This window comes from Periplaneta americana, chromosome 3 (genome assembly GCF_040183065.1).
Source record: "Periplaneta americana isolate PAMFEO1 chromosome 3, P.americana_PAMFEO1_priV1, whole genome shotgun sequence".
NCBI lineage: Eukaryota > Metazoa > Arthropoda > Insecta > Blattodea > Blattidae > Periplaneta > Periplaneta americana.
In genome coordinates this window covers 194,058,879-194,078,582 of record NC_091119.1, presented here as the reverse complement: position 1 = coordinate 194,078,582, position 19,704 = coordinate 194,058,879, and the positions used below count along the sequence as shown (strand labels likewise).

Genomic DNA, 19,704 nt, shown 5'->3' with positions numbered 1-19,704 from the left:
TTGTCTCTAAAGACAATTGTTTCATTATTTCAGTGTTTGCTTCTGCTTTCAGTATTTCTTCTGTTACATTTAGATTATACTCTATATTTAATAGAGTTAAAGGGTTTGGTTTAATTTGTAAGTTTTCTTTTAAATTCGGGATGTTGATTTTCTACCTTAACATAAGAAAGACAAAAGGATTAACAACTCGAAGTCCATCGCTGTGGAGTACAGTTAGCTTGCCTGACCGTGAAACGAGCGGGTCCGGGTTCCAATCCTGGTTGCCACAAGTTACCTCGTTGAGGTTTTTGCGCGGTTTTCACTCAACCCATTAAGAGCAAATGCTGGGTAACTTTCGGCGCTGAATCCTAGACTCATTTCGCTGTCATTATCACCTTCATTTCATTCAAACGCTGGATAATCACAATAGTTGTCAAAGCGTCGTAAATAACCAATTAAAAAACTCGAAACTGGCAAAATATTACTAGGAAGCACGATGGCAAATGGAGATCACCCAACTGCTGAAGTATTAAATACTAGGCTCTATTACTACTACTACTACTACTACTTCTGTTGCTAGTACTACTACTGCTGCTGCTAGTGTTACTACTGCTGCTACTGCTAGTATTACTACTACTAGTGCTGCTAGTACTACTGCTAGTTCTGCTAGTACTGCTGCTAGTACTACTACTACTGCTGCTACTGCTAGTACTACTATTGTTCCTGCTATTATTACTACTGCTAGTGCTGCTAGTACAACTACTGCTAGTGCTGCTAGTACTACTATTGCTGCTGCTAGTACTACTACTGCTAGTGCTACTAGTACTACTATTGCTAATGCTAGTGCTACTATTGCTGCTGCTAGTACTACTACTGCTAGTGCTGCTAGTACTACTAATGCTGCTGCTAGTACTACTACTGCTAGTGCTGCTAGTACTACTATTGCTACTGCTAGTACTACTACTGCTAGTGCTGCTGCTATTACTACTACTGCTAGTGCTACTAGTACTACTATTGCTGCTAGTACTACTACTGCTAGTGCTGCTAGTACTACTATGCTGCTGCTAGTACTACTACTGCTAGTGCTGCTAGTACTATTGCTGCTGCTAGTACTACTACTGCTAGTGCTGCTAGTACTACTACTGGTGCTACTACTACTACTGCTACTATTACTACTACTACTACTACTACTACTACTACTACTACTACTACTACTACTACTACTACAAACCCTTCACACCCTGAGTAGGATTTGAGCACATATCCAAGGCTTGCATGCACTGTCAAAGTTCTGTCATAGCTCTTACGTACACTACGGTTGACTTCAGTGAGACCTTAGGTTTTTTTTCTAAAATTATGTACAAATTAACTTTACTTACCCATATCTTTTATGTTCTTCCAATTCAAATCCTTCCCTCTGTCGTAAAATCCTCCTCTTTCGAAAAGTAGTTTCAGCAATGCAATTGGCTGTTGTGTGCCGTACTCATCGACCTGTATAAAATCAAATATTGGCAAAGTTATTCCTTTTATATTAAAACTTTATTTAACTACATAGGGTATCGAATATTGAGACAATGAAAGAATAATAACAGTGAGAAAATGCAAAAGGAACTGACATACTCGGAGAAGAACTGCCTCATAACACTTTTTAATTCAAAATCTTTTTCAGAGTTCATATCATGGTCGCTTAGGAGAGAAAACTGTCGACTGAGAGGCATATTATTTCATTACAAAAATTGGTACAAATTCGCTCACAAGCTCTCCCTACCTTAATTTTTTAATCATGTAAATAAATACATTTTTAAAAAGTTATTGTTGAGCTTTAGTTTCAAGTTTGGTTACAAAAACAGTCATGTGCATTAGTCATAATGTAGAGTTTCAATAACGTACATTAACGCTAAAGATTTGTCTCATTTCTCTTCTAAAAGTTAACTTAATACTTATTTAATACATGGGTCGGCCAGAAAATAAGTTTCCCTTGCGCCGTTTACAGAAAGAAAACACAATTTCGTAAAAAGATTTATTACAACAGATACATCAATGCTGAGCTATTTTTCAACATATTCCTCACCGGAATTGTGACATTTGTCATTTCGTGGGATCCCTGTGCCGTAGAAGTCTGCCGCCTGGGATCGGAACCAGTGTGTAACAACCATCTGTGCCTCTCTGTTCATCCTATGGTATGACAGATATCTCAATTCCGGTGGGGAAAATGTTGAAAAATAGCTCAATAAATAGCTTTAAGAGAATATCATCGAAATGATACCCGTCCAAATTTTGGATTTAAAATATCGGCCTCCTAATCAATTCAAATGAACAAAAAAAGAAAATGTAAATTAATGTTAAAAAAATTACATAATGAAATTTTAAAAAAGAATATTCTGCGACAAGATTTGATAGCTATCAAAACGATAAAAATTTATTGAAAATAAATAATATACATTGCATATTATGAAGATGAATAGAGATGATGATTGATGATGTTCAATGAAGATTTTAAAATGGTTGATGCAATTGTCTGAAGAGTCTTATCAGGAACCTTTAATTTTCTGAGGATCTCCAATGTAAATTTGGGAATTGTTCCCCGCGCACCAAACATAAGTCCAATGACATTCCAATCTTGAATATTATATTTATGACAGATCATCACAGCATGGAAGGTAAATAGCGCGTTTCTCTTCATGTACCTGCTTTGGTTGATCTTCATTAATTTCGAACCTTACAGTGGGGTCAAGAATGAGACCAGCTTTTTTATCTCGGTCAATTATTATGATGTCAGCACGCCGTGTAGATCCTTCCGTAGAAAGACATTGAACTTCCTCATATGCTTCGTATTCACCATGTTCCCTTAATCTGTTAGCAATTATTGAGCGGACTGTGTTTTGTCTGTCAATTCGCAGTAATTCGCCCTGAGGGCAGAAACCTAGCACGTGGGGTAACGTTTCATGCTCATTGCATCTCCTGCAATGGGTACTGCTAAGGCTTCTACCGGGGAGAGATCTAACTGCGATAACTTTGGTGCTCATTTTAATGGCCTTGGTCCATTGGCCACAAGATAGACCTTTCTTATTAATAATCCAGGTGTTACCTTTTTTCCAAAGAATATTTTCTTTAAATTATGTTTTCTTCCTGTAAACGACCCCAGGGAAGCTTATTTTGTGGACGCGCTTCGTACATTATATTAAATAGTCCTAAGTAATAGCTTCCAAAAATTAAAAACCAAAGTTTGCATCTTGTATTTCAGGGTTAGCTACCAAACAAATTGTCATTTGTACAAAAGTGTTAAAACAGGCTACAGTAATATCGTCTTCATTCATGTAATGTGTAAGGAAATTGTATATATTTTCAAAAAAAAAAGTTCGATTATTTGTATAAACGGGCTATTCCATCTCAAATCGATCGAAATATAGAGAAAATTAACCTTGCAATTTTTAAATACAATGAAACTTTTTTCTGTCCGTTGACAACTGTGATACAATGCTTTGTGCAAAGTTTGAGGCATCAGAACTTCATAGTGTTTAAGTTAAAAATATTTAAATTTATCGCATTTTCATAAAATTAGCAACTTTAAACTGTTGTGGCTCCAAACCCTTTTCACGCAATGATCAAAATCATGGTTTATTTTGATACTGAGAAATTAAAGTTTGTATTGCCATGCAAACAGTTTTTCATATTTTTTATGGGAATGGAGAAATTTAGATTTTTCTTCATTAAGACGGCTTTGCCCACGAAAAAATATTTTTAAAATATATGGTTAGATTCCGCATTGAAAGTACAAATAAACACATATTTTTTACTGATGGTATGTTGATAAGAAAGTATTGAAAATATCAAATAAAGAAAATAAATAGTACGCGCGTGAACTAACCAGCTGACTGTAGGTAGTCGAGACAAGCAAGGCCAGGAGACAAACACGTGATGTGTCGTCTAGCAGTCATGGCTGGGCTAGCTTTATCACAAGTTTTCATAAACACAGGAGTAAAATGACGCCCAATTCTCGCTTATCTTCAACTCTCGGCCAGTGCGTGGAGTACTGCGCCGTTCAAGTCTAGGCGTGTGAAAATAATTTATTTAATACCCTCGAAACTTATTGCCGAGCCACTAAGCAAACAATGCCGAATCTCTCTTAATAATGCAAGGTTTTTTTCTCAATTTTTTTCACATTTTTACAAACGGGCAAAAAGCCTAAAAGTAAGTAAAATCAGATTATATGTCTCTCTGTATGCAATAAAAATAAGGATTACTTCTTAACATAACCTACCAAATGTCAGCTTCAAAATGAGCTCCCGTTCAATGTTCTGCAGTAAATGGTTCCAGAGTTCTGAGCGCTGAAATAGGCTTGTTTTTATAAAATACGCTAAATTTGTCGCTCAATAGTACAAGAACCGTTTGACTTTCGATAGTATATTTTTGAAAATGCACTCTCCTCGGCACCTTGTATAAATAGGGAAAAAATTAGAGTATTAAAAAAATGCGAGGTTTTTTTACTGATCGATTTCATACGGAATAGCCCAAATGGTCAACTGATAACAGACGTAAAACATGTGATAACTACTTGCTCCAAGATAGTCATATATTTTGCAGGGCTAAACCGCATAATTTTTTAGATTTTTCCTGATAGAGACGTATGAAAATATTGATCTGCTGTGTCAGTCTATGTGGTATAAGTAAAAGTAAGCATATAACGAAGATGTCGCTAATGGCGAGAACTGAAAGGTTATTTATTTTAAACGAAGATTAATAGTTACAATGCTCAAGCTACCTTTACAGAACAGAAAATTGCAATACACGGAATTGTGTACAAGAAAACTAATGGCTTTACCGCCAAACGATTATGCATAAAAACAACAAAATAGTTGATAACTTTGTTACAGATTTTAAGAACATTTTTAAGATGTGACATGTAAGTTTCTTATTGACACACAAATGGTGCATTAATCAAACTCACCTGAGGCATATTCATATCGTCGATGAAACAGATCAATTTCTTCCCAACTGGAGGACCATAAGTGTCCTTTGTTCTTTTCTCTAATGAGGATTCTAAATTTCGTTGAACATCCAATGAAGAGGTCCTCGAGGAGAAATTGACGTTGAGAGTCATCTGTGAGACAGGTGCTGATTAGTCCATTAGGATACACTGAGATGAAATTTGTACACATAGGCCTATAATGTTGCATATAAAAAGTATTTCTATGAAGTTTAATCTCATTTGGTCCAAAATTATATGAAGAGTCCACTGCAAGAATGATGGATGTCACTTTCTTGTCAAAAATGAACCAAGACTGTCATTGCATGGCTTAAGACATATAGAATGTGCACACAGAGTTATATGGCTTTAACACTGATAGTCATTGTCCAGTAATGATCGGAAAATCACAGTTAAGCTTTGAGCGCTAAGCATTTCAAACTTTGAATTGCTTCTCCTGCAAAATGTATTCCAAATGACATCCATCATTCTTGCAGTGGACTCTTCATATGGATTATTATAATTTTTGCAAACTTAAATTGTATTTTGAAAAATCGTTACTCCTACAAATTAAAAAAAAAAAAGTCTTAAATTTGCTCCTATAGGCTCTATCGTGTGTACTTCGAGGTTCGACACCAGAGATCATTGAGTACCTCGATAATTTATATTCGCTCCATTTCCATTACACCAACTTCTCCACCGGTGAAAATTGTAATCTTTATTTTTGTATCAATTACAATTACTTTTGAAAGCGTATGAATGAATTTTTAAAGTGTAAAAACTATTTCAAAATCATAAATAATAATCCGTGGCGCTACAGCCCGTGAAGGGCCTAGACCGACCAGCCGGCTGCTGGCCTCACGCCCACATGCCGAAGCAGAGGTGGACGATCATCCAACCAGAATGGAGGTATCGTGTGGTTAGCACGATGATTCCCCCAGCCGTTATAGCTGGTATTCGCAACCGGATTTCGCTACCTATCGTAGCTCCCCAAGTGCATCACGATGGTGGGTGGGCACCGGTCCCATACACTGGCCGAAATTTCATGAGAAAATTTCTTCCCCCATGAGGAATCGAACCAGCGCGCATTCCGTAACGCGAGTCCTAGGCGGGATGCCTTAGACCGCGACGCCACGGTGCGGGACATTTCAAAATCATACTCTGGCTTTTAGTAAAATCCCCCGGACGTACCCGGATGCGTAACAAACTAGGACATGTTCGGGCAAACCCAGACATCTAGTAATTCTAATTTAGATCAATTCCTCAACCATAATAAGTAGATTTGCTGTAGTTTCTAATTATCAGAGGACTTCAACAACACATACACAATAGAGATGTAGACTTTTAACATAAGAAAAATGTTATAGTATTTATATATTTCACTTACGTATATATCGGGGTTCAGTTGTCTCAGGAAATCTTGAATAATAGCGGTTTTTGATGTCCCCGTCTCACCAACCAAAATTACAGGTCGTCTTATCTGGAAATAAGGACAGAATCACAGTTAAAATACATTTCGGAAAGGGCTCTGCGATTCTCCAAATGACAAGAATGTCTGCTTTCAAAGCTAGGGACACGTGTTTAAGTCGCTACTAGTTCAAGTGAAGCCTATGGTAGGAAACAATTACGAGTATATTGAGTCATGACTCATCAGGTTATTTTTAGTAGGTTATTTTACGACGCTGTATCAACATCTCAGGTTATTTAGCGTCTGAATGAAGTGAAGGTGATAATGCCAGTGAAATGATTCCGGGGTTCAACTCCGATAGTTACCCAGCATTTTCTCATATTGGGTTGAGGGAACACCCCGGAAAACTCCTCAACCAGGTAACTTGCCCCCACCGGGGTTGGAACCCGGGTCACCTGGTTTCGCGGCCAGACGCGCTAGCCGTTACTCCCCAGACGTGTGGGCATCGGGGTATTACCCAGGCTCTGTCACCATTCCACAATAAAGAGTCAACATTAAAAACATTATCTATATGTCTTCATTTTATTATCCTTATGTTTTGATTATTGGTGGCATGATTTTTAGTATATTTGACTTTTGGGTATTAAGGATATGATTGATATGATATTTTTGTAAATAAAATGTAAATTATTACACTATATCCAGTATTATTTAATTTTACATGCTCAAAGTTATTTCCTATATAAATACTGCAACTTAATAAACAATAAATTAGTTTATTGCTAGAAAAATATACAAAGAAAATGGTAGAGTATACAAAAATCCTGGTACTTCCATGAAATATAGTGATCTCTTACTCAGGGAAGAATTCAATACAATATAAAATTACATAGATAAATTACAACCATTAACAACTTTTAAAATTAATATTCAAGAATAACAAAGTGCTTACGTACATTTTTAAATTTAGAAGTGTTAGAATTAAGTAGATGAAAATATTTCTTAATTAATTTGTTATAAATTCCAGGACAAATAATATTACGATTGAAAGCAATGCTAGTTAAACACTTGGATTCAAATAAACATATTGTATCTATGCATTTGGTTTGTCAATACATTAATCAATAACTTTTTTTAGACATAGGCATTTTAATTATTCTTCTCTGTAATAAATATAGTTGAATAAGATTATTTTTATAAGTACTATCCCATACTAATATTCCATATTGGGTTACAGATTGGAATAAGGCAGGGTAAACTATAAGTAATGTGTCTGTTTCTAGCTTCGTAACTGAACAAAATAATATATAATTTTACGCAATATTTACAAAGTTAGTTTATATGTTTGTGCCATTTCAGATGTTTATAAATGTGTTCAATTAGTACATTATGCAACGAGCCTATAATGGTAGTAATTAAGACGCGAGTATGTTTGTTTATGAAACGAGCGCAAGCGAGTTTCATAATTTTCATACGAGCGTCTTAATTACCATTATAGGCAAGTTTCATACGACTTTTTATGCTCGACCATATTTCTACCTTGAAATTATTCATAAGTATTCATGTTATGGTTATGTAAGTGAGGAGCGGAACTGATCTGAATTGTGAGATGTGCGCAGACGCGAAAGTATTGATTTTTTCCGAGGCACGAATATCATTGACCTTGATATAATCTAGAGAATAACATGAACATTAGTCTTGATATAACCTGGAAATTGATTTAGAATTGAAAAACGAGATGACAAATTGAATTTATTTGAATATTATTTACAATTAACGCTAATTATTATAGTAACAGAACATAACCTTCTGCGACAGTATTGGATTTCCAGCCTCCGTGACTTTTCGCTAGTTGTCTTTCGATTGCATATCCGAGAATAATCGATACTTGCGGTTTTATAATGGTACAATGATGATTTCTCATTGGCTGAACAACTGAATTATAATGAATAGGTGTACTTTAATGAGGTGCGTTAAAGGGCTACTACCAGGTGTACATTTCGGCATGGTCGAGCATAAAAATATTTAAATTCAGGAAACTGATAAGAAGAAGAAATGATGATGATGATGATGATGATGATGACTTACCTTGGAAAAATATCGTCCTCGAAAGAAATACTAACAAAAAGATTTTAAAAACAAATGATTAGTAATATTGATTGATGGTTTACAATAAATAAAGCAGCAATATTATTAATTTCCAGTTTAATTAATACTATTCGCAAAAGTCATGAATTCTAAGAAAAGTAACAAAGTTTTACCAGAATACTTGGTTTGCATGAAAAGTACAGAGCTGTTGGTATTTTTACATTGTTATTACTCTGTGAAAAAATTTATTCAATCTACATACTTAGACTTCAACAAACAAAATTTGATAACACAATCTCAAGGGAAAAAATTGAACTCTCTGCATCAAAATCCACACTTAATTCCCGATTTACCACGAAAATCGTCTGTAGCTGCATTTAGATTGGCAACAGGCCATGATTGTTTGGCTAAACATCTGCATAGAATTGGAATATATCAGTCCCCTAACTGCCCATTGTGCAACTCAAACCAAGAAATGGATTCGGAACACCTCAAAATCTGTGCTTCAGTGGCTGGCCATGATAATATCTTTGAAAAATATTGGAGTGCAAGAGGTCAAATGACTTTATTGTCAAACGCCTGGCATTAGAAAACAACAACAACAACAACAACAACATATTTTATAGAAAAGAAAATTGCCAACTCGTTATCATAAGGTACTCATGAGGTCCACTTTGTTTATTTGTAGTGATAGAATTATATGATTTATTCCAATTTAATATAACTTGTTTTATTTTGCAAAACGTCAGGACAAACTATTGTGTTACTGCAAAGTGAACTTAAAATGTGCGGAGGAACATCAGGAGGTGATTTTCGATAGGAGAAGGAATAAAAAAGTTCATATTATTATGTACATAATACGTATGTCCGAAAACGAAATGACGTCAGTCCTGCGTAACAGCAATCGAAGTTGGCTATCGATATTTGTCTTGTTGAGTGTAAATAGAAGTTTTGTGAGACTCTCAAAGAATGAGTATTATCAAAATACTGAGCAACAAATATCCCGCAACAGAGGTGACGAACCTTTCAGTTGACATAAGAAATGTGGGCTTCGTGGAAAGACGACGATAGCGAATAAAAAGAATATAGCTAAAAAAGAAAAGAGAAAAGGAGAAAAACTACGAAAATAAACGTCAAGGAGAATATTCATTGTCAGATAATGGTTGGGATCTGTAGTCCTTGAAAGAGTTTCTGGCACTCAAAAAGATCTGCACCTATGATTCTGAAAGACAGCCAATGGTAACTCATCCTCCATTATCCCCACCTCTCCAAGAGATGTGTCCCTTTACCCTGTCTTCTCTGTTGATGGAACCGAAACGGTGGATATTTCCGCAGATATAACATGGTACAAGAGCCCCAAAAATCTCTCACTGCATTGTACACCAAGAAAATCTAAAATCCTGTGTCATACCTCATTCATGAGCTTCAGCAGCCAAGTAGTCTTCACCGTGTCTACCGTGGGCACAAGTATTTCACTGAAGTCCTTTGCTCTGTCGTGTATGTACTCAGGAACTAGCTTCTTCCACGTCACCCACATCTCCTTCTTGTCGTCAAGATAGTAGTCGTACAGAGTTGGTTCACTTATTGGTATATTGCCTGTGGGAGGAAATCTTTTTTTTATTATAGTAATATTAGTGGCTTGTTCAGTAAATGCTGCAAACTAAGTTCATTAGATGTTCAAATAAAAATTTTGCATATTTATTTTCAATGAAGAATACCAGACATTTTAAAAGTTATTTCCTTCCGTAATAATGAAACATACTCTCTCTGAATTGTTTTTTATGCCAAATACTTTTTCTTGAACCTAACCATCTTCAGTTTTTGAGTTTCAACGCGAAAACGCAAGTAACAATGTCAGGACGATCAGTGGGTTTCTCATGTGGGAGTAAAGCAATAGCCATTTTAGGTCATTGTGGATTGTAGGCGAAAGTTAAAAAAAAATGTCACGTTTACTATGCTTTCGAAAAATAGACATAGCACCTTGGTATAGCTGCTGCATCTAGAGCTTGAAATATAGACGGTAAAATCATTTTATCCTGCTAAGAGATCTTGCTGAAATGATCGGGAGACTACAAAATTTTGTTGACCTCATATTTTATTAGTAAGTAATACCTTTTGGTCTTTCCTTAGGAACTGAAATTTTTGCGCTCTCTCGACCCAATACTGAAGAGAATGACGCATATAAATATTTACACTACACCGCCATTAAGTAGGCCTATATGAAAAAGACCCAACCCCACTTGATTAATAACTATAAAAGTATTTGAATTTTTAAAACAATATTATTATCTTACGTAAGTTTTGTAGTTATATATACTATACAGCCACCACTCAGTAAATTATAGAAATGATCTAATTTAAGACATTCTCTACAGCTACTTATATAACCTCAAAACGTTTCACATTAATATCATCAATATAGCATTAATATGTATAATTAATGCAAAATAGTCACATCATGACATTAACTATAATAATATTTCATTTCTAATGGTAATAATGCTATCAAATCACCTCAAATTTTGTAGATTTTAATATCTAATACACAGCTGTACTCAGAAAATTACAAACCGCAGAATCAGACCTGTGAATTATTTTTAATAAGTCTTAAAGTTTTTAATAACCAATTGAATTTGAGCTCTAAATATGTGAGCAATCCTGCAGGTCATAGCCTTCGTGTAATAGCGTATTGATTATTGTAGTGTGTGTTTTGTTTTTTTCTGAAATGGAATTAGTTCTCAAACTGACGAAAGATGGATTTTGGAAAATAGGAAAATTATGTAGGAAAATTAATATTTCACTATTTTTCTGAAAAACTTTGGGTTTCAAGCTTGAAAATGAGGGATCATTTATTAAAATCCGTTCAGCCGTTTTCCCGTAATTTCCATTATCAGTTCAAATTATATATATAGATTTTTCATAAAACTTTCACTTGTTGATTGTGTCGATACTAAACTTGTCAGTAAAGCAAAGCGATAGATGAATTATGCAAATCTGGCTTTCAGGTAGAAGCTCCCTGTGAAATAGGTTTGAATAATTTCAAGGGAAAAATTGTTCCGGGGTCGGGTATTGATCCAGGGACTCTTCGTTAATACATTCGTTACTGTAGGTACGTTAACAGAAAGCCACAATTTAAGTCACACAATATTGTATGCACTCAAAGTTGGCTTCTGGCGTCTTGTCAGCCCATTTGAGTTGTGTGGATATAAAGGGAAGAATTGTGGCGGTGTCGTGTACAGTTACTGGGGTAGCTCAGTCGGTAGAGCATTCGTGCGCTAAGCGAAGGATCCCGGGATCGATACCCGATAGATGAATTTTTTAGATTTAAATTACATCCGGAGGAAGGGTTAGTTCTTGTACGCACCTGAGTGCCTAGTGTACTGGTGTTCAACATTTGATTGTTCAGATATTTTTTAAAATTTTTAGCTCAAAAGTTGGTACAAAATTGAAGTTATTTATAAGGAAACTATTAATTTCCCATGTCGGAACCTCTCCTGTGAACAATGATTATTAGAGGAGAAAAATTCGTTCCGGCGCCGGGGATCGAACCCGGGTCCTTGGTTCTACGTACCAAGTGCTCTAACCACTGAGCTACGCTGAAGTTCAATACACAGCACCGGATCAAATCACTCTCTTCTAGTGTTCCTTTTCACTTCTTTACGTATACTCTCCTGTAAAGACATAAGACTGAAAAGCATATGTTGAAATTGTGTGTTGGTATTCACCAAACTTCTCGCCACTATGACAGTTCAAAACGCCATTTTTATTAATTATCAGCTTATTTCAGTGTTCTGCCAGTTCCAGTGTTATTTTGTGCAGATGATTTAAAGCATTACCTACAAACCACGGGAGAAGAGACGTCGGTCGCCCAAGAAAGAGATGACGAGCTGAATTCAGAACTGAAGACACTCTTAAATCCTGAAATTAATCTGTTGCTGAAGTATAATTATCGGTTATTTCACGATTTCATGTAAACTATTAGTTTTTTTTAGCGTTGCTGGAATTGACAGTAGAGGTAGATAATATTTGGAGAGATGAGGCCGAAGATTCGCTATAGGATTAAGTGATATTCCTGAAGATAATGGAGAGTTTTCGCACCCTCCTGACCCGGCCACGGAACAATTTTTCCCTTGAAATTATTCAAGTCTGCTTCACAGGGAGCTTTTCCTGAAAACCAGATTATTTTGCTAATTCTTCTAATAATGAACATTGTCGATCACTCAAATGAAAGGATATTAACAGTTACTTGTTTGTATGTTTTAGATTTATTATTATTTGTAAAGGATAATTTTAATGATTTTATTGTAAGGGAAGATATTCACAATTTTAACACAAGGTAGCACAAAGATATACATCTGCCCCTGACAAGATTGTCTAAAACAAAACAGAATTTTTTAATGATGGCAATGAAAGTGTCAAATAAATTTCCTCATTTCATTTTCGTTTTAACAGGAAATTGTTTTAAAAAAGGGTATCTGAATGGTTCATAAGTAGGACCTATTATAATCTTCATGAATTTTATCCTATTCTGATAAATATTCAATTTTAATGTTATGTAATACTTCTTTTGTCATGTAATTCTAAGGCAATGCCTTTTGCGCCTTACGTGTTCATACTGTAAATTAAATAAATAAATAAATAAATAAGTAAGAAAGAAAGAAAGAAAGAAAGAAAGAAAGAAAGAAAGAAAGAAAGAAAGAAAGAAAGAAAGAAAGATAGAAATAAATAAATAAATAAATAAATAAATAAAGAAATAAAGAAATAAAGAAATAAATAAAGAAATAAATAAAGAAATAAAGAAATAAATAAAGAAATAACGAAATAAATAAAGAAATAAATACATGTTTATTGTATTCAGGACCCTTGTGGTCACTCAAAATTCTTTGAGCTGATGTCTATAATTTAGAAATTTATTATAATTAAATAAATAAGTAAATAATAATTAAATAAATAAGTAAATAAATAAATAACTAAAAAAATAAATGAATAAGTGAAAAAATAAATAAATAAGTGAAAAAATAAGTAAATAAATAAATAAATAAGTAAATAAATAAGCAAAGAAATAAATAAATAAGTAAATAAATAAAAAATAAGTAAATAAATAAGTGAATAAATAAATAAATAAATAATAATTAAATAAATAAGTAAATAAATAAATAAATAAATAACTAAAAAGATTAAAAAATAAGTGAAAAAATTAATAAATAAGTGAAAAAATAGATAAGTAAATAAATATATAAGTGAATAAATAAGTAAAAAATAAATAAATAAGTAAATAAATAAGTAAAAAAATAAATAAATAATTAAAAAATAAATAAATAAGTAAATAAATAAAAAATAAGTAAGTAAATAAATAAATAAGTAAATAAATAAATAAAAATAAATAAAGAAGCAAGTAAAGTAAGTAAGTAAATAAATAAATAAAAAATAAATAAATAAATCGTTATTTTTCCCGTAACTACCACCGGGTGAATATTCCTTCATTCCTACTACAATTGTGGAAAAATCTGCTTGAACATGCATTCCAATACCTCTTTACCCGGTTACTTCATTGAGCTTAGTTTGGAAGCATTTCCCAATTGGAAGGCAAAAGTCAAGTAACCCCCATGTCAAATCTTCGGATTCATCTCTTCATCGGGTAGATAGGCCTGATCTTTCAGTTGAAGCACCGCCACTAAATAAGCATTTTACCAAATAAACTTACTTGTCGTCGCCAAGCTGTCTTCCGTCTCTTTCATCTGAAGCAGGTTGCTCTGCATCTTGACGCTCTCGTCGAAGAGCACTCGACCCTCGGCCAGCAGGGGCGCGCCCAGCGAGCAGTACACGGCCTGCAGGAACATGCACTCCAGCAGATCCCCCACTGTCTGCTTGCTGGGGTCCTCCTGCACTGGCACTAGCGCGTCGAGCATGAAGCACAGCTGCGTCACCTGCCATCGAAGCGTTTCCAAAATATTACCCATTTCTGGGGTAGGAATTTGCTTGCTGATGGGGGCAGATAAAAAAGTTAAATTTTTTTCTTCCACCATGTTAATAATGTCAAAAGAAGTGCTTGTACAAATTTTGGCCACTCGACCGCAATTACGAGGCCGTCCACAAAGTGATTTTCCCTGGGGCCGTGTATAGGAAAAAGCACAATGGCATGGAAATATTTATTGAAACAGATACAGCAATTGTTGCGCTATTTGTCAACATATCCCCAACTGGAATTGAGACATTTGTCATGCCATGAGATCAATTTTTGTGTCGTAGAAGTCAGCCGCCTCAGATCGGAACCAGCATTTGACTGTGTCTGCATCTCTCTCTGTCGATTCCATGATATGAGAAATGTCTCAGTTCCGATGAAAAATATGTTGAAAAATAGCTCAACAATTGCTGTGTCTGTTCCAATAAATTTGTCCAACGAAATTGTGTTTTCTTTCTGTTAACGGCCCCTGGCGAACTTATTTTCTTTACGGCCCTCGTAATTGCGGTCGAGTGACCAAAATTTGTATAAGCACTTCTTTTGACATTATTAACATGGTGGAAGAAAAAAATATAACTTTTTTATCTGCCACCATCAGAACGTTTGCTTGTTATCATCTGGAATTTTATGGCTTTGCGAAGGAAGATATCTAAAAATTATGTTAAATGTTAAGATATAGGTAGGCATGAAGGCACAGGGGGGCATGGAGGTAGAACCCAATGCTTCCTTGCTCTCGACATTAGAATGAGGTGTCGTGATAGGCACCATGCTCTGACCGCCTTTTACCCCCGGAAAAGACCACCGGTACTCAATTTGATAGGAGGCTGAATGAGCGTCGGGACTGTTCTAGGAGTTTGACAACGATAAAATCCCATCACCACTCGGGATCGAACCCCGGACCTTCCAGTCCGTATCCAGCTGCTCTACCAACTGAGCTATCCGGTTGCGAAAAAAATGTGTAGGTGGATAATATAATAAAACTTAATTATAAATATCTACAAACTTGCTGAGATAGTCATTGTGTCGTTAAATTCCTTCTAGAATATCCTCAAAAACGTTATTCTAGGAGTTCTTTAATAATTCTGTGGCAAGGAGGAAAAAGGTCTTAAGTCAATTTTTTGTGAAAATGAGATTTTTATATATTCTGAAAGCGGAAACAATTCTCTACAATCTGGTAAAACGGTTAAAGTCAAATAAGACTCCTGATTGGATTTGCGTTACCAAATGTCCTAATTACTTTTTGAATCGAGCACACACAGAATAAAGGGCTTAAGAATATTAAATATTTTATTCCTTACAAACCATCACATGTTTACTTTCCATGCTTCCCTATTAAAAAGGTCTAACTTGTATTTTAGTCATTTTATCACATACTGATGCCCTTTCCTTTTAAAACTTTAAGCACCAGGGTAAACAGTCATATAATTATTTAAGACCCATTTTGCATTCCTAATAATTTACGTTTCTAATTTATTTTGACATGAAAAAGGTCTTATGTTTACATAGTCTCTCCTACTCAGTTTAGGTTCTAGTCTTAAAAGGGGTTAAGTGCGGCTATTTTTGGAAATAATCAAGAAAATTATTAAATGAGTAACATTACCTATTTTAGATGAAATATAAACAAATAGCATCCAGGAAAAACCTGCGCATTAAAAAACTCTATAATTGACACCAATTTCAATCTTTCTACTGCTCTTCTGAAAAGTATAACATTTTTACTTAAGAACTTCTTCCTCCCGGCCACAGAATTAATCTTGCATTTTCAATTATGCTGTCAATTTTTTGCTCGGGATCTTCACCGAACCTTTTGAAGCTCCCATCTTTAATTTTACATAAATCCAGCCATGGTTTCCTAAATTATTGTCTATGTAGTAGAAACAATTTGCAAGCAGTAGCGAAAAAATCGACCATTTAAAAGGCTTATGTATCTGTATTGATGGCTCTGATTGGCTAAAATTTAACAGATTGTTACACGCAAGTGAAATTGTCAACGTAATCAGACGTACAGAAATTTTATTTAATTCTTCTTTTATTGTCCTACAAACTTTTTATGTCCAGGCTATGACTGTTTGGCCAAACACCTGCATAGAATTGGAATATATCAGTCCCCTAACTGCCCATTGTGCAACTCAAACCAAGCAATGGATTCGGAACACCTCAAAATCTGTGCTTCATTGGCTGGTCATGATAATATCTTTGAAAAATATTGGATTGCAAGAGGTCAAATGACTTTATTGTCAAACGCCTGGTATTAGAAAACAACAACAACTTTTTATGTGCATTCTAACTTTGCCTTGCGCTATTTATACTTACCAAATTGAGTCCTGTTTGAGGAACAACTGTCTTGAGTGGGGCGCGTCGTCCCAAACCCATCTTTCCTTCTATTATAAATAATATCTGAGGAACTACATACTGCTCGAACATAAGGTTCAACTGGTTCTTTTCATCTGAACTAGTTCGAGAGGTTAGCCAGCGATCCCAGTAAGGCTTGTACCCCAAGTTCTTGGGATCGACGTACACCATACCCGCTCGTGATACAGTGGCTGGCGACGCGTATTGCAGGTCCCCTACCTGAAAGTTGGACACAAAGTCGACAGTTAAGAGGTTAGGTACAGCTTACAGCAGTAAAATTTTTGGAAATATTCAACATTTTTTTCATCCATTACTGTATCTTGTACAATAATGAAAATTGGTATGTGTAAAACACTGTCCTTCTGCTATATGAAAAATATATTTTTACGATTAAAAAAAAAATTATATATATATATTTTTTTTTTTCCAAAATTTAAAATTCTTGCAGTGATGAAGCGTTTCCCTCATAACTCATTAACTTGTTAACTTTTTCAATGTTCTGTCTGTTTTATTTTGTTGCTGAAACTCATGTTTACAACTACATTTCTTAATAAATAATTTTTTTCTATTTTGTATTAGAAGAAAATAGGACATTTTTTAAATGAATTTATGCCCGACCATGCCGAAATGTAGTGATTATACACCTGCTAGCAGTCCTTTAATGCATGTCATTAAAGTACACCTATTCATTAAAGTTCAGGTTTTCGATTATTCTCGGATATGCAATCGAAAAAGAACGAGGGAAACGTCACGGAGGCTGGAAATCCAATACTGTCGCAGAAGGTTATGTTCTGTTACTATAATAATTAGCGTTAATTATAAATAATATTCAAATAAATTCAATTTGTCATCTCGTTTTTCAATTCTAAATCAATTTCCAGGTTATATCAAAATTGGTTCATGTTATTCTGTAGATTATAACAAGGTCAATGACATTATTGTTCCTCGGAAAAAACCAATACTTTCGCGTCTGCGCACATCTCACAATATACGAACTACGCATAAGGTCACTTCCACTCTTCAGTTAGATACGAATAAAATGAATACTTCTGAATAATTTCAAGTTAGAAATATGGTCGAGCATAAAAAGTCGTATGAAACTTGCCTATAATGGTAATTAAGACGCTCGTATGAAAATTATGAAACTCGCTTGCGCTCGTTTCATAAACAAACATACTCGCGTCTTAATTACTATCATTATAGGCTCGTTGCATAATGTACTATTATTTTTAATCAGACAATTTATCAAAGGTAGAGAAATGATCTTGCATCATATTGTAGATATGACATGTATAAATACACAAAAAATTGCATCACAGAATGTTGGATAGTTTTTGAGTTGTGAGTGGGAAACGCTTCATCACTGCACAGTGAATTGAGTTTTCAAAAAAAAAAAAATGTAATTTTTTTAATCGTAAAAATATTTTTTTTCATCTAGCAGGACAGTGTTTTACACATACTAATTTTTACTTTTGTACAAGATACAGTAATGGAGGAAAAATGTTGAATATTTCCACAATTTTACTACTGTACGCTGTACCTAACCCCTTAAGGGGAGAGGACGGTATTTTTTTTTTCCTATTTGGTGTAAAATATTAATTTTTTGTATGTAGAGAGCTCATAGCTGTAGGAACTCAACCAAATATAAATATTTTGAAAAAAAATTTATGGGGCCCAAATTTGAAAAAATATACCCAATGCAGGATTGTACTAAAACCGATATAGGCCTATCTAAACCGTTTTTAAAAATAGGTTCAAACTTTTTTTTACAATGTATTTGCAAAAGCATGTTTTACGAACTGTCTCTAACAGAATTTTCATATTAGTCCCGAAGTTTGTAAAATAAACAATTAAAATTTAATAACAATTTTCTGATTTCCTTTCTTGCAAACAAACGGACGTATTTTTAAAATGAAATCAATTAACAAAATTCTGTTACAGAGAAACGTTTCCTAATAGTCTAAAGAATGTGTGTTCTAAATTTCATGCATGTATCCATTTTTGTCTGGCAGTGTAGCAAAAAAATGAAGTTACTAGAAACCGGTAAAAGTGGGCGTGTGATTTAAAAATCCAAAGCGCAGGATGTTTAAAATGACGACTCAACATCCGATAAGGGCACAAATACCCACAAAATGTTATGCTATGCATTCCACACATATCACAGGGTATTTTAAAGATTTTTTTTTTATTTACTCATTTTTCACCAAAAAAAAAAATACCATCCTCTCCCCTTAAGAAAAAATAAGTGGGTTGTATTTTTGGGTGTTACGAACTTTTTAAGAAATTAAAAAGAATGGAACATTGCTGGCGATTCTACTTTAAAGGATGAAATTAGATTCATTACACATTCAGATATTAAAATATATGTACGTTGTAATCAAATTAATCAATACATTAGAGAAGAAAAAAAAATGGGATATGGATTATGGCTAAGTCAGTTTTGAACAATTCAGGTTTAATGAACACATTGGACATACGTATTTTGTATTAATTACGAAGTCCTTAAACAGAAGTGTATTCACAATCATTACTGTGGTAACTGCTTTAGGTTTCTACTGTCAAATCTTTTATCACCTATGGGATAATAAATCACATTCACAGACCGCGTATGATTGTAACGAAATGTGTGGTTATACTAGCCTACACAGTACAAATAAATATTATGAACATTTTCATTCTTTGGACATTTTAAAATTTTGGTAGCGTGTATTTTTTACACCCTGTATGTAAGACCACAAATATTTGCTTAAATACATAATTATATAAATAAATACAAAAAATGCATTGTATTTTGTGAGTGCTTCTATCGCTTGGTTAAACGAAGTGCTTTTATAGTTCGAGTCCCCTTACAGGTTCCACTTTTAGAGACAATAACACTTTTCGAAACGTCGAAAACATATTTCCACTTCTTATAAGGAATAACAAAAACTGTTCTGTAACCGTATAATC

At 34.3% G+C, this 19,704-nt stretch overlaps 1 protein-coding gene across 1 annotated transcript in view; it reads right to left on the bottom strand.

Annotated features, from left to right (window-relative positions):
* Dhc98D (Dynein heavy chain at 89D) overlaps window positions 1-19,704 on the bottom strand; it is a 192,204-nt gene that overhangs the window by 128,064 nt on the left and 44,436 nt on the right. The window contains exons 18-23 of the mRNA XM_069822419.1: window positions 16,717-16,974; window positions 14,146-14,368; window positions 9,853-10,037; window positions 6,333-6,425; window positions 4,928-5,080; window positions 1,359-1,470 (exon numbers count right to left, since the gene is read on the bottom strand). Coding sequence (XP_069678520.1) covers window positions 1,359-1,470; window positions 4,928-5,080; window positions 6,333-6,425; window positions 9,853-10,037; window positions 14,146-14,368; window positions 16,717-16,974 — 1,024 coding nt within the window. The remainder of the gene's footprint in view (window positions 1-1,358; window positions 1,471-4,927; window positions 5,081-6,332; window positions 6,426-9,852; window positions 10,038-14,145; window positions 14,369-16,716; window positions 16,975-19,704) is intronic.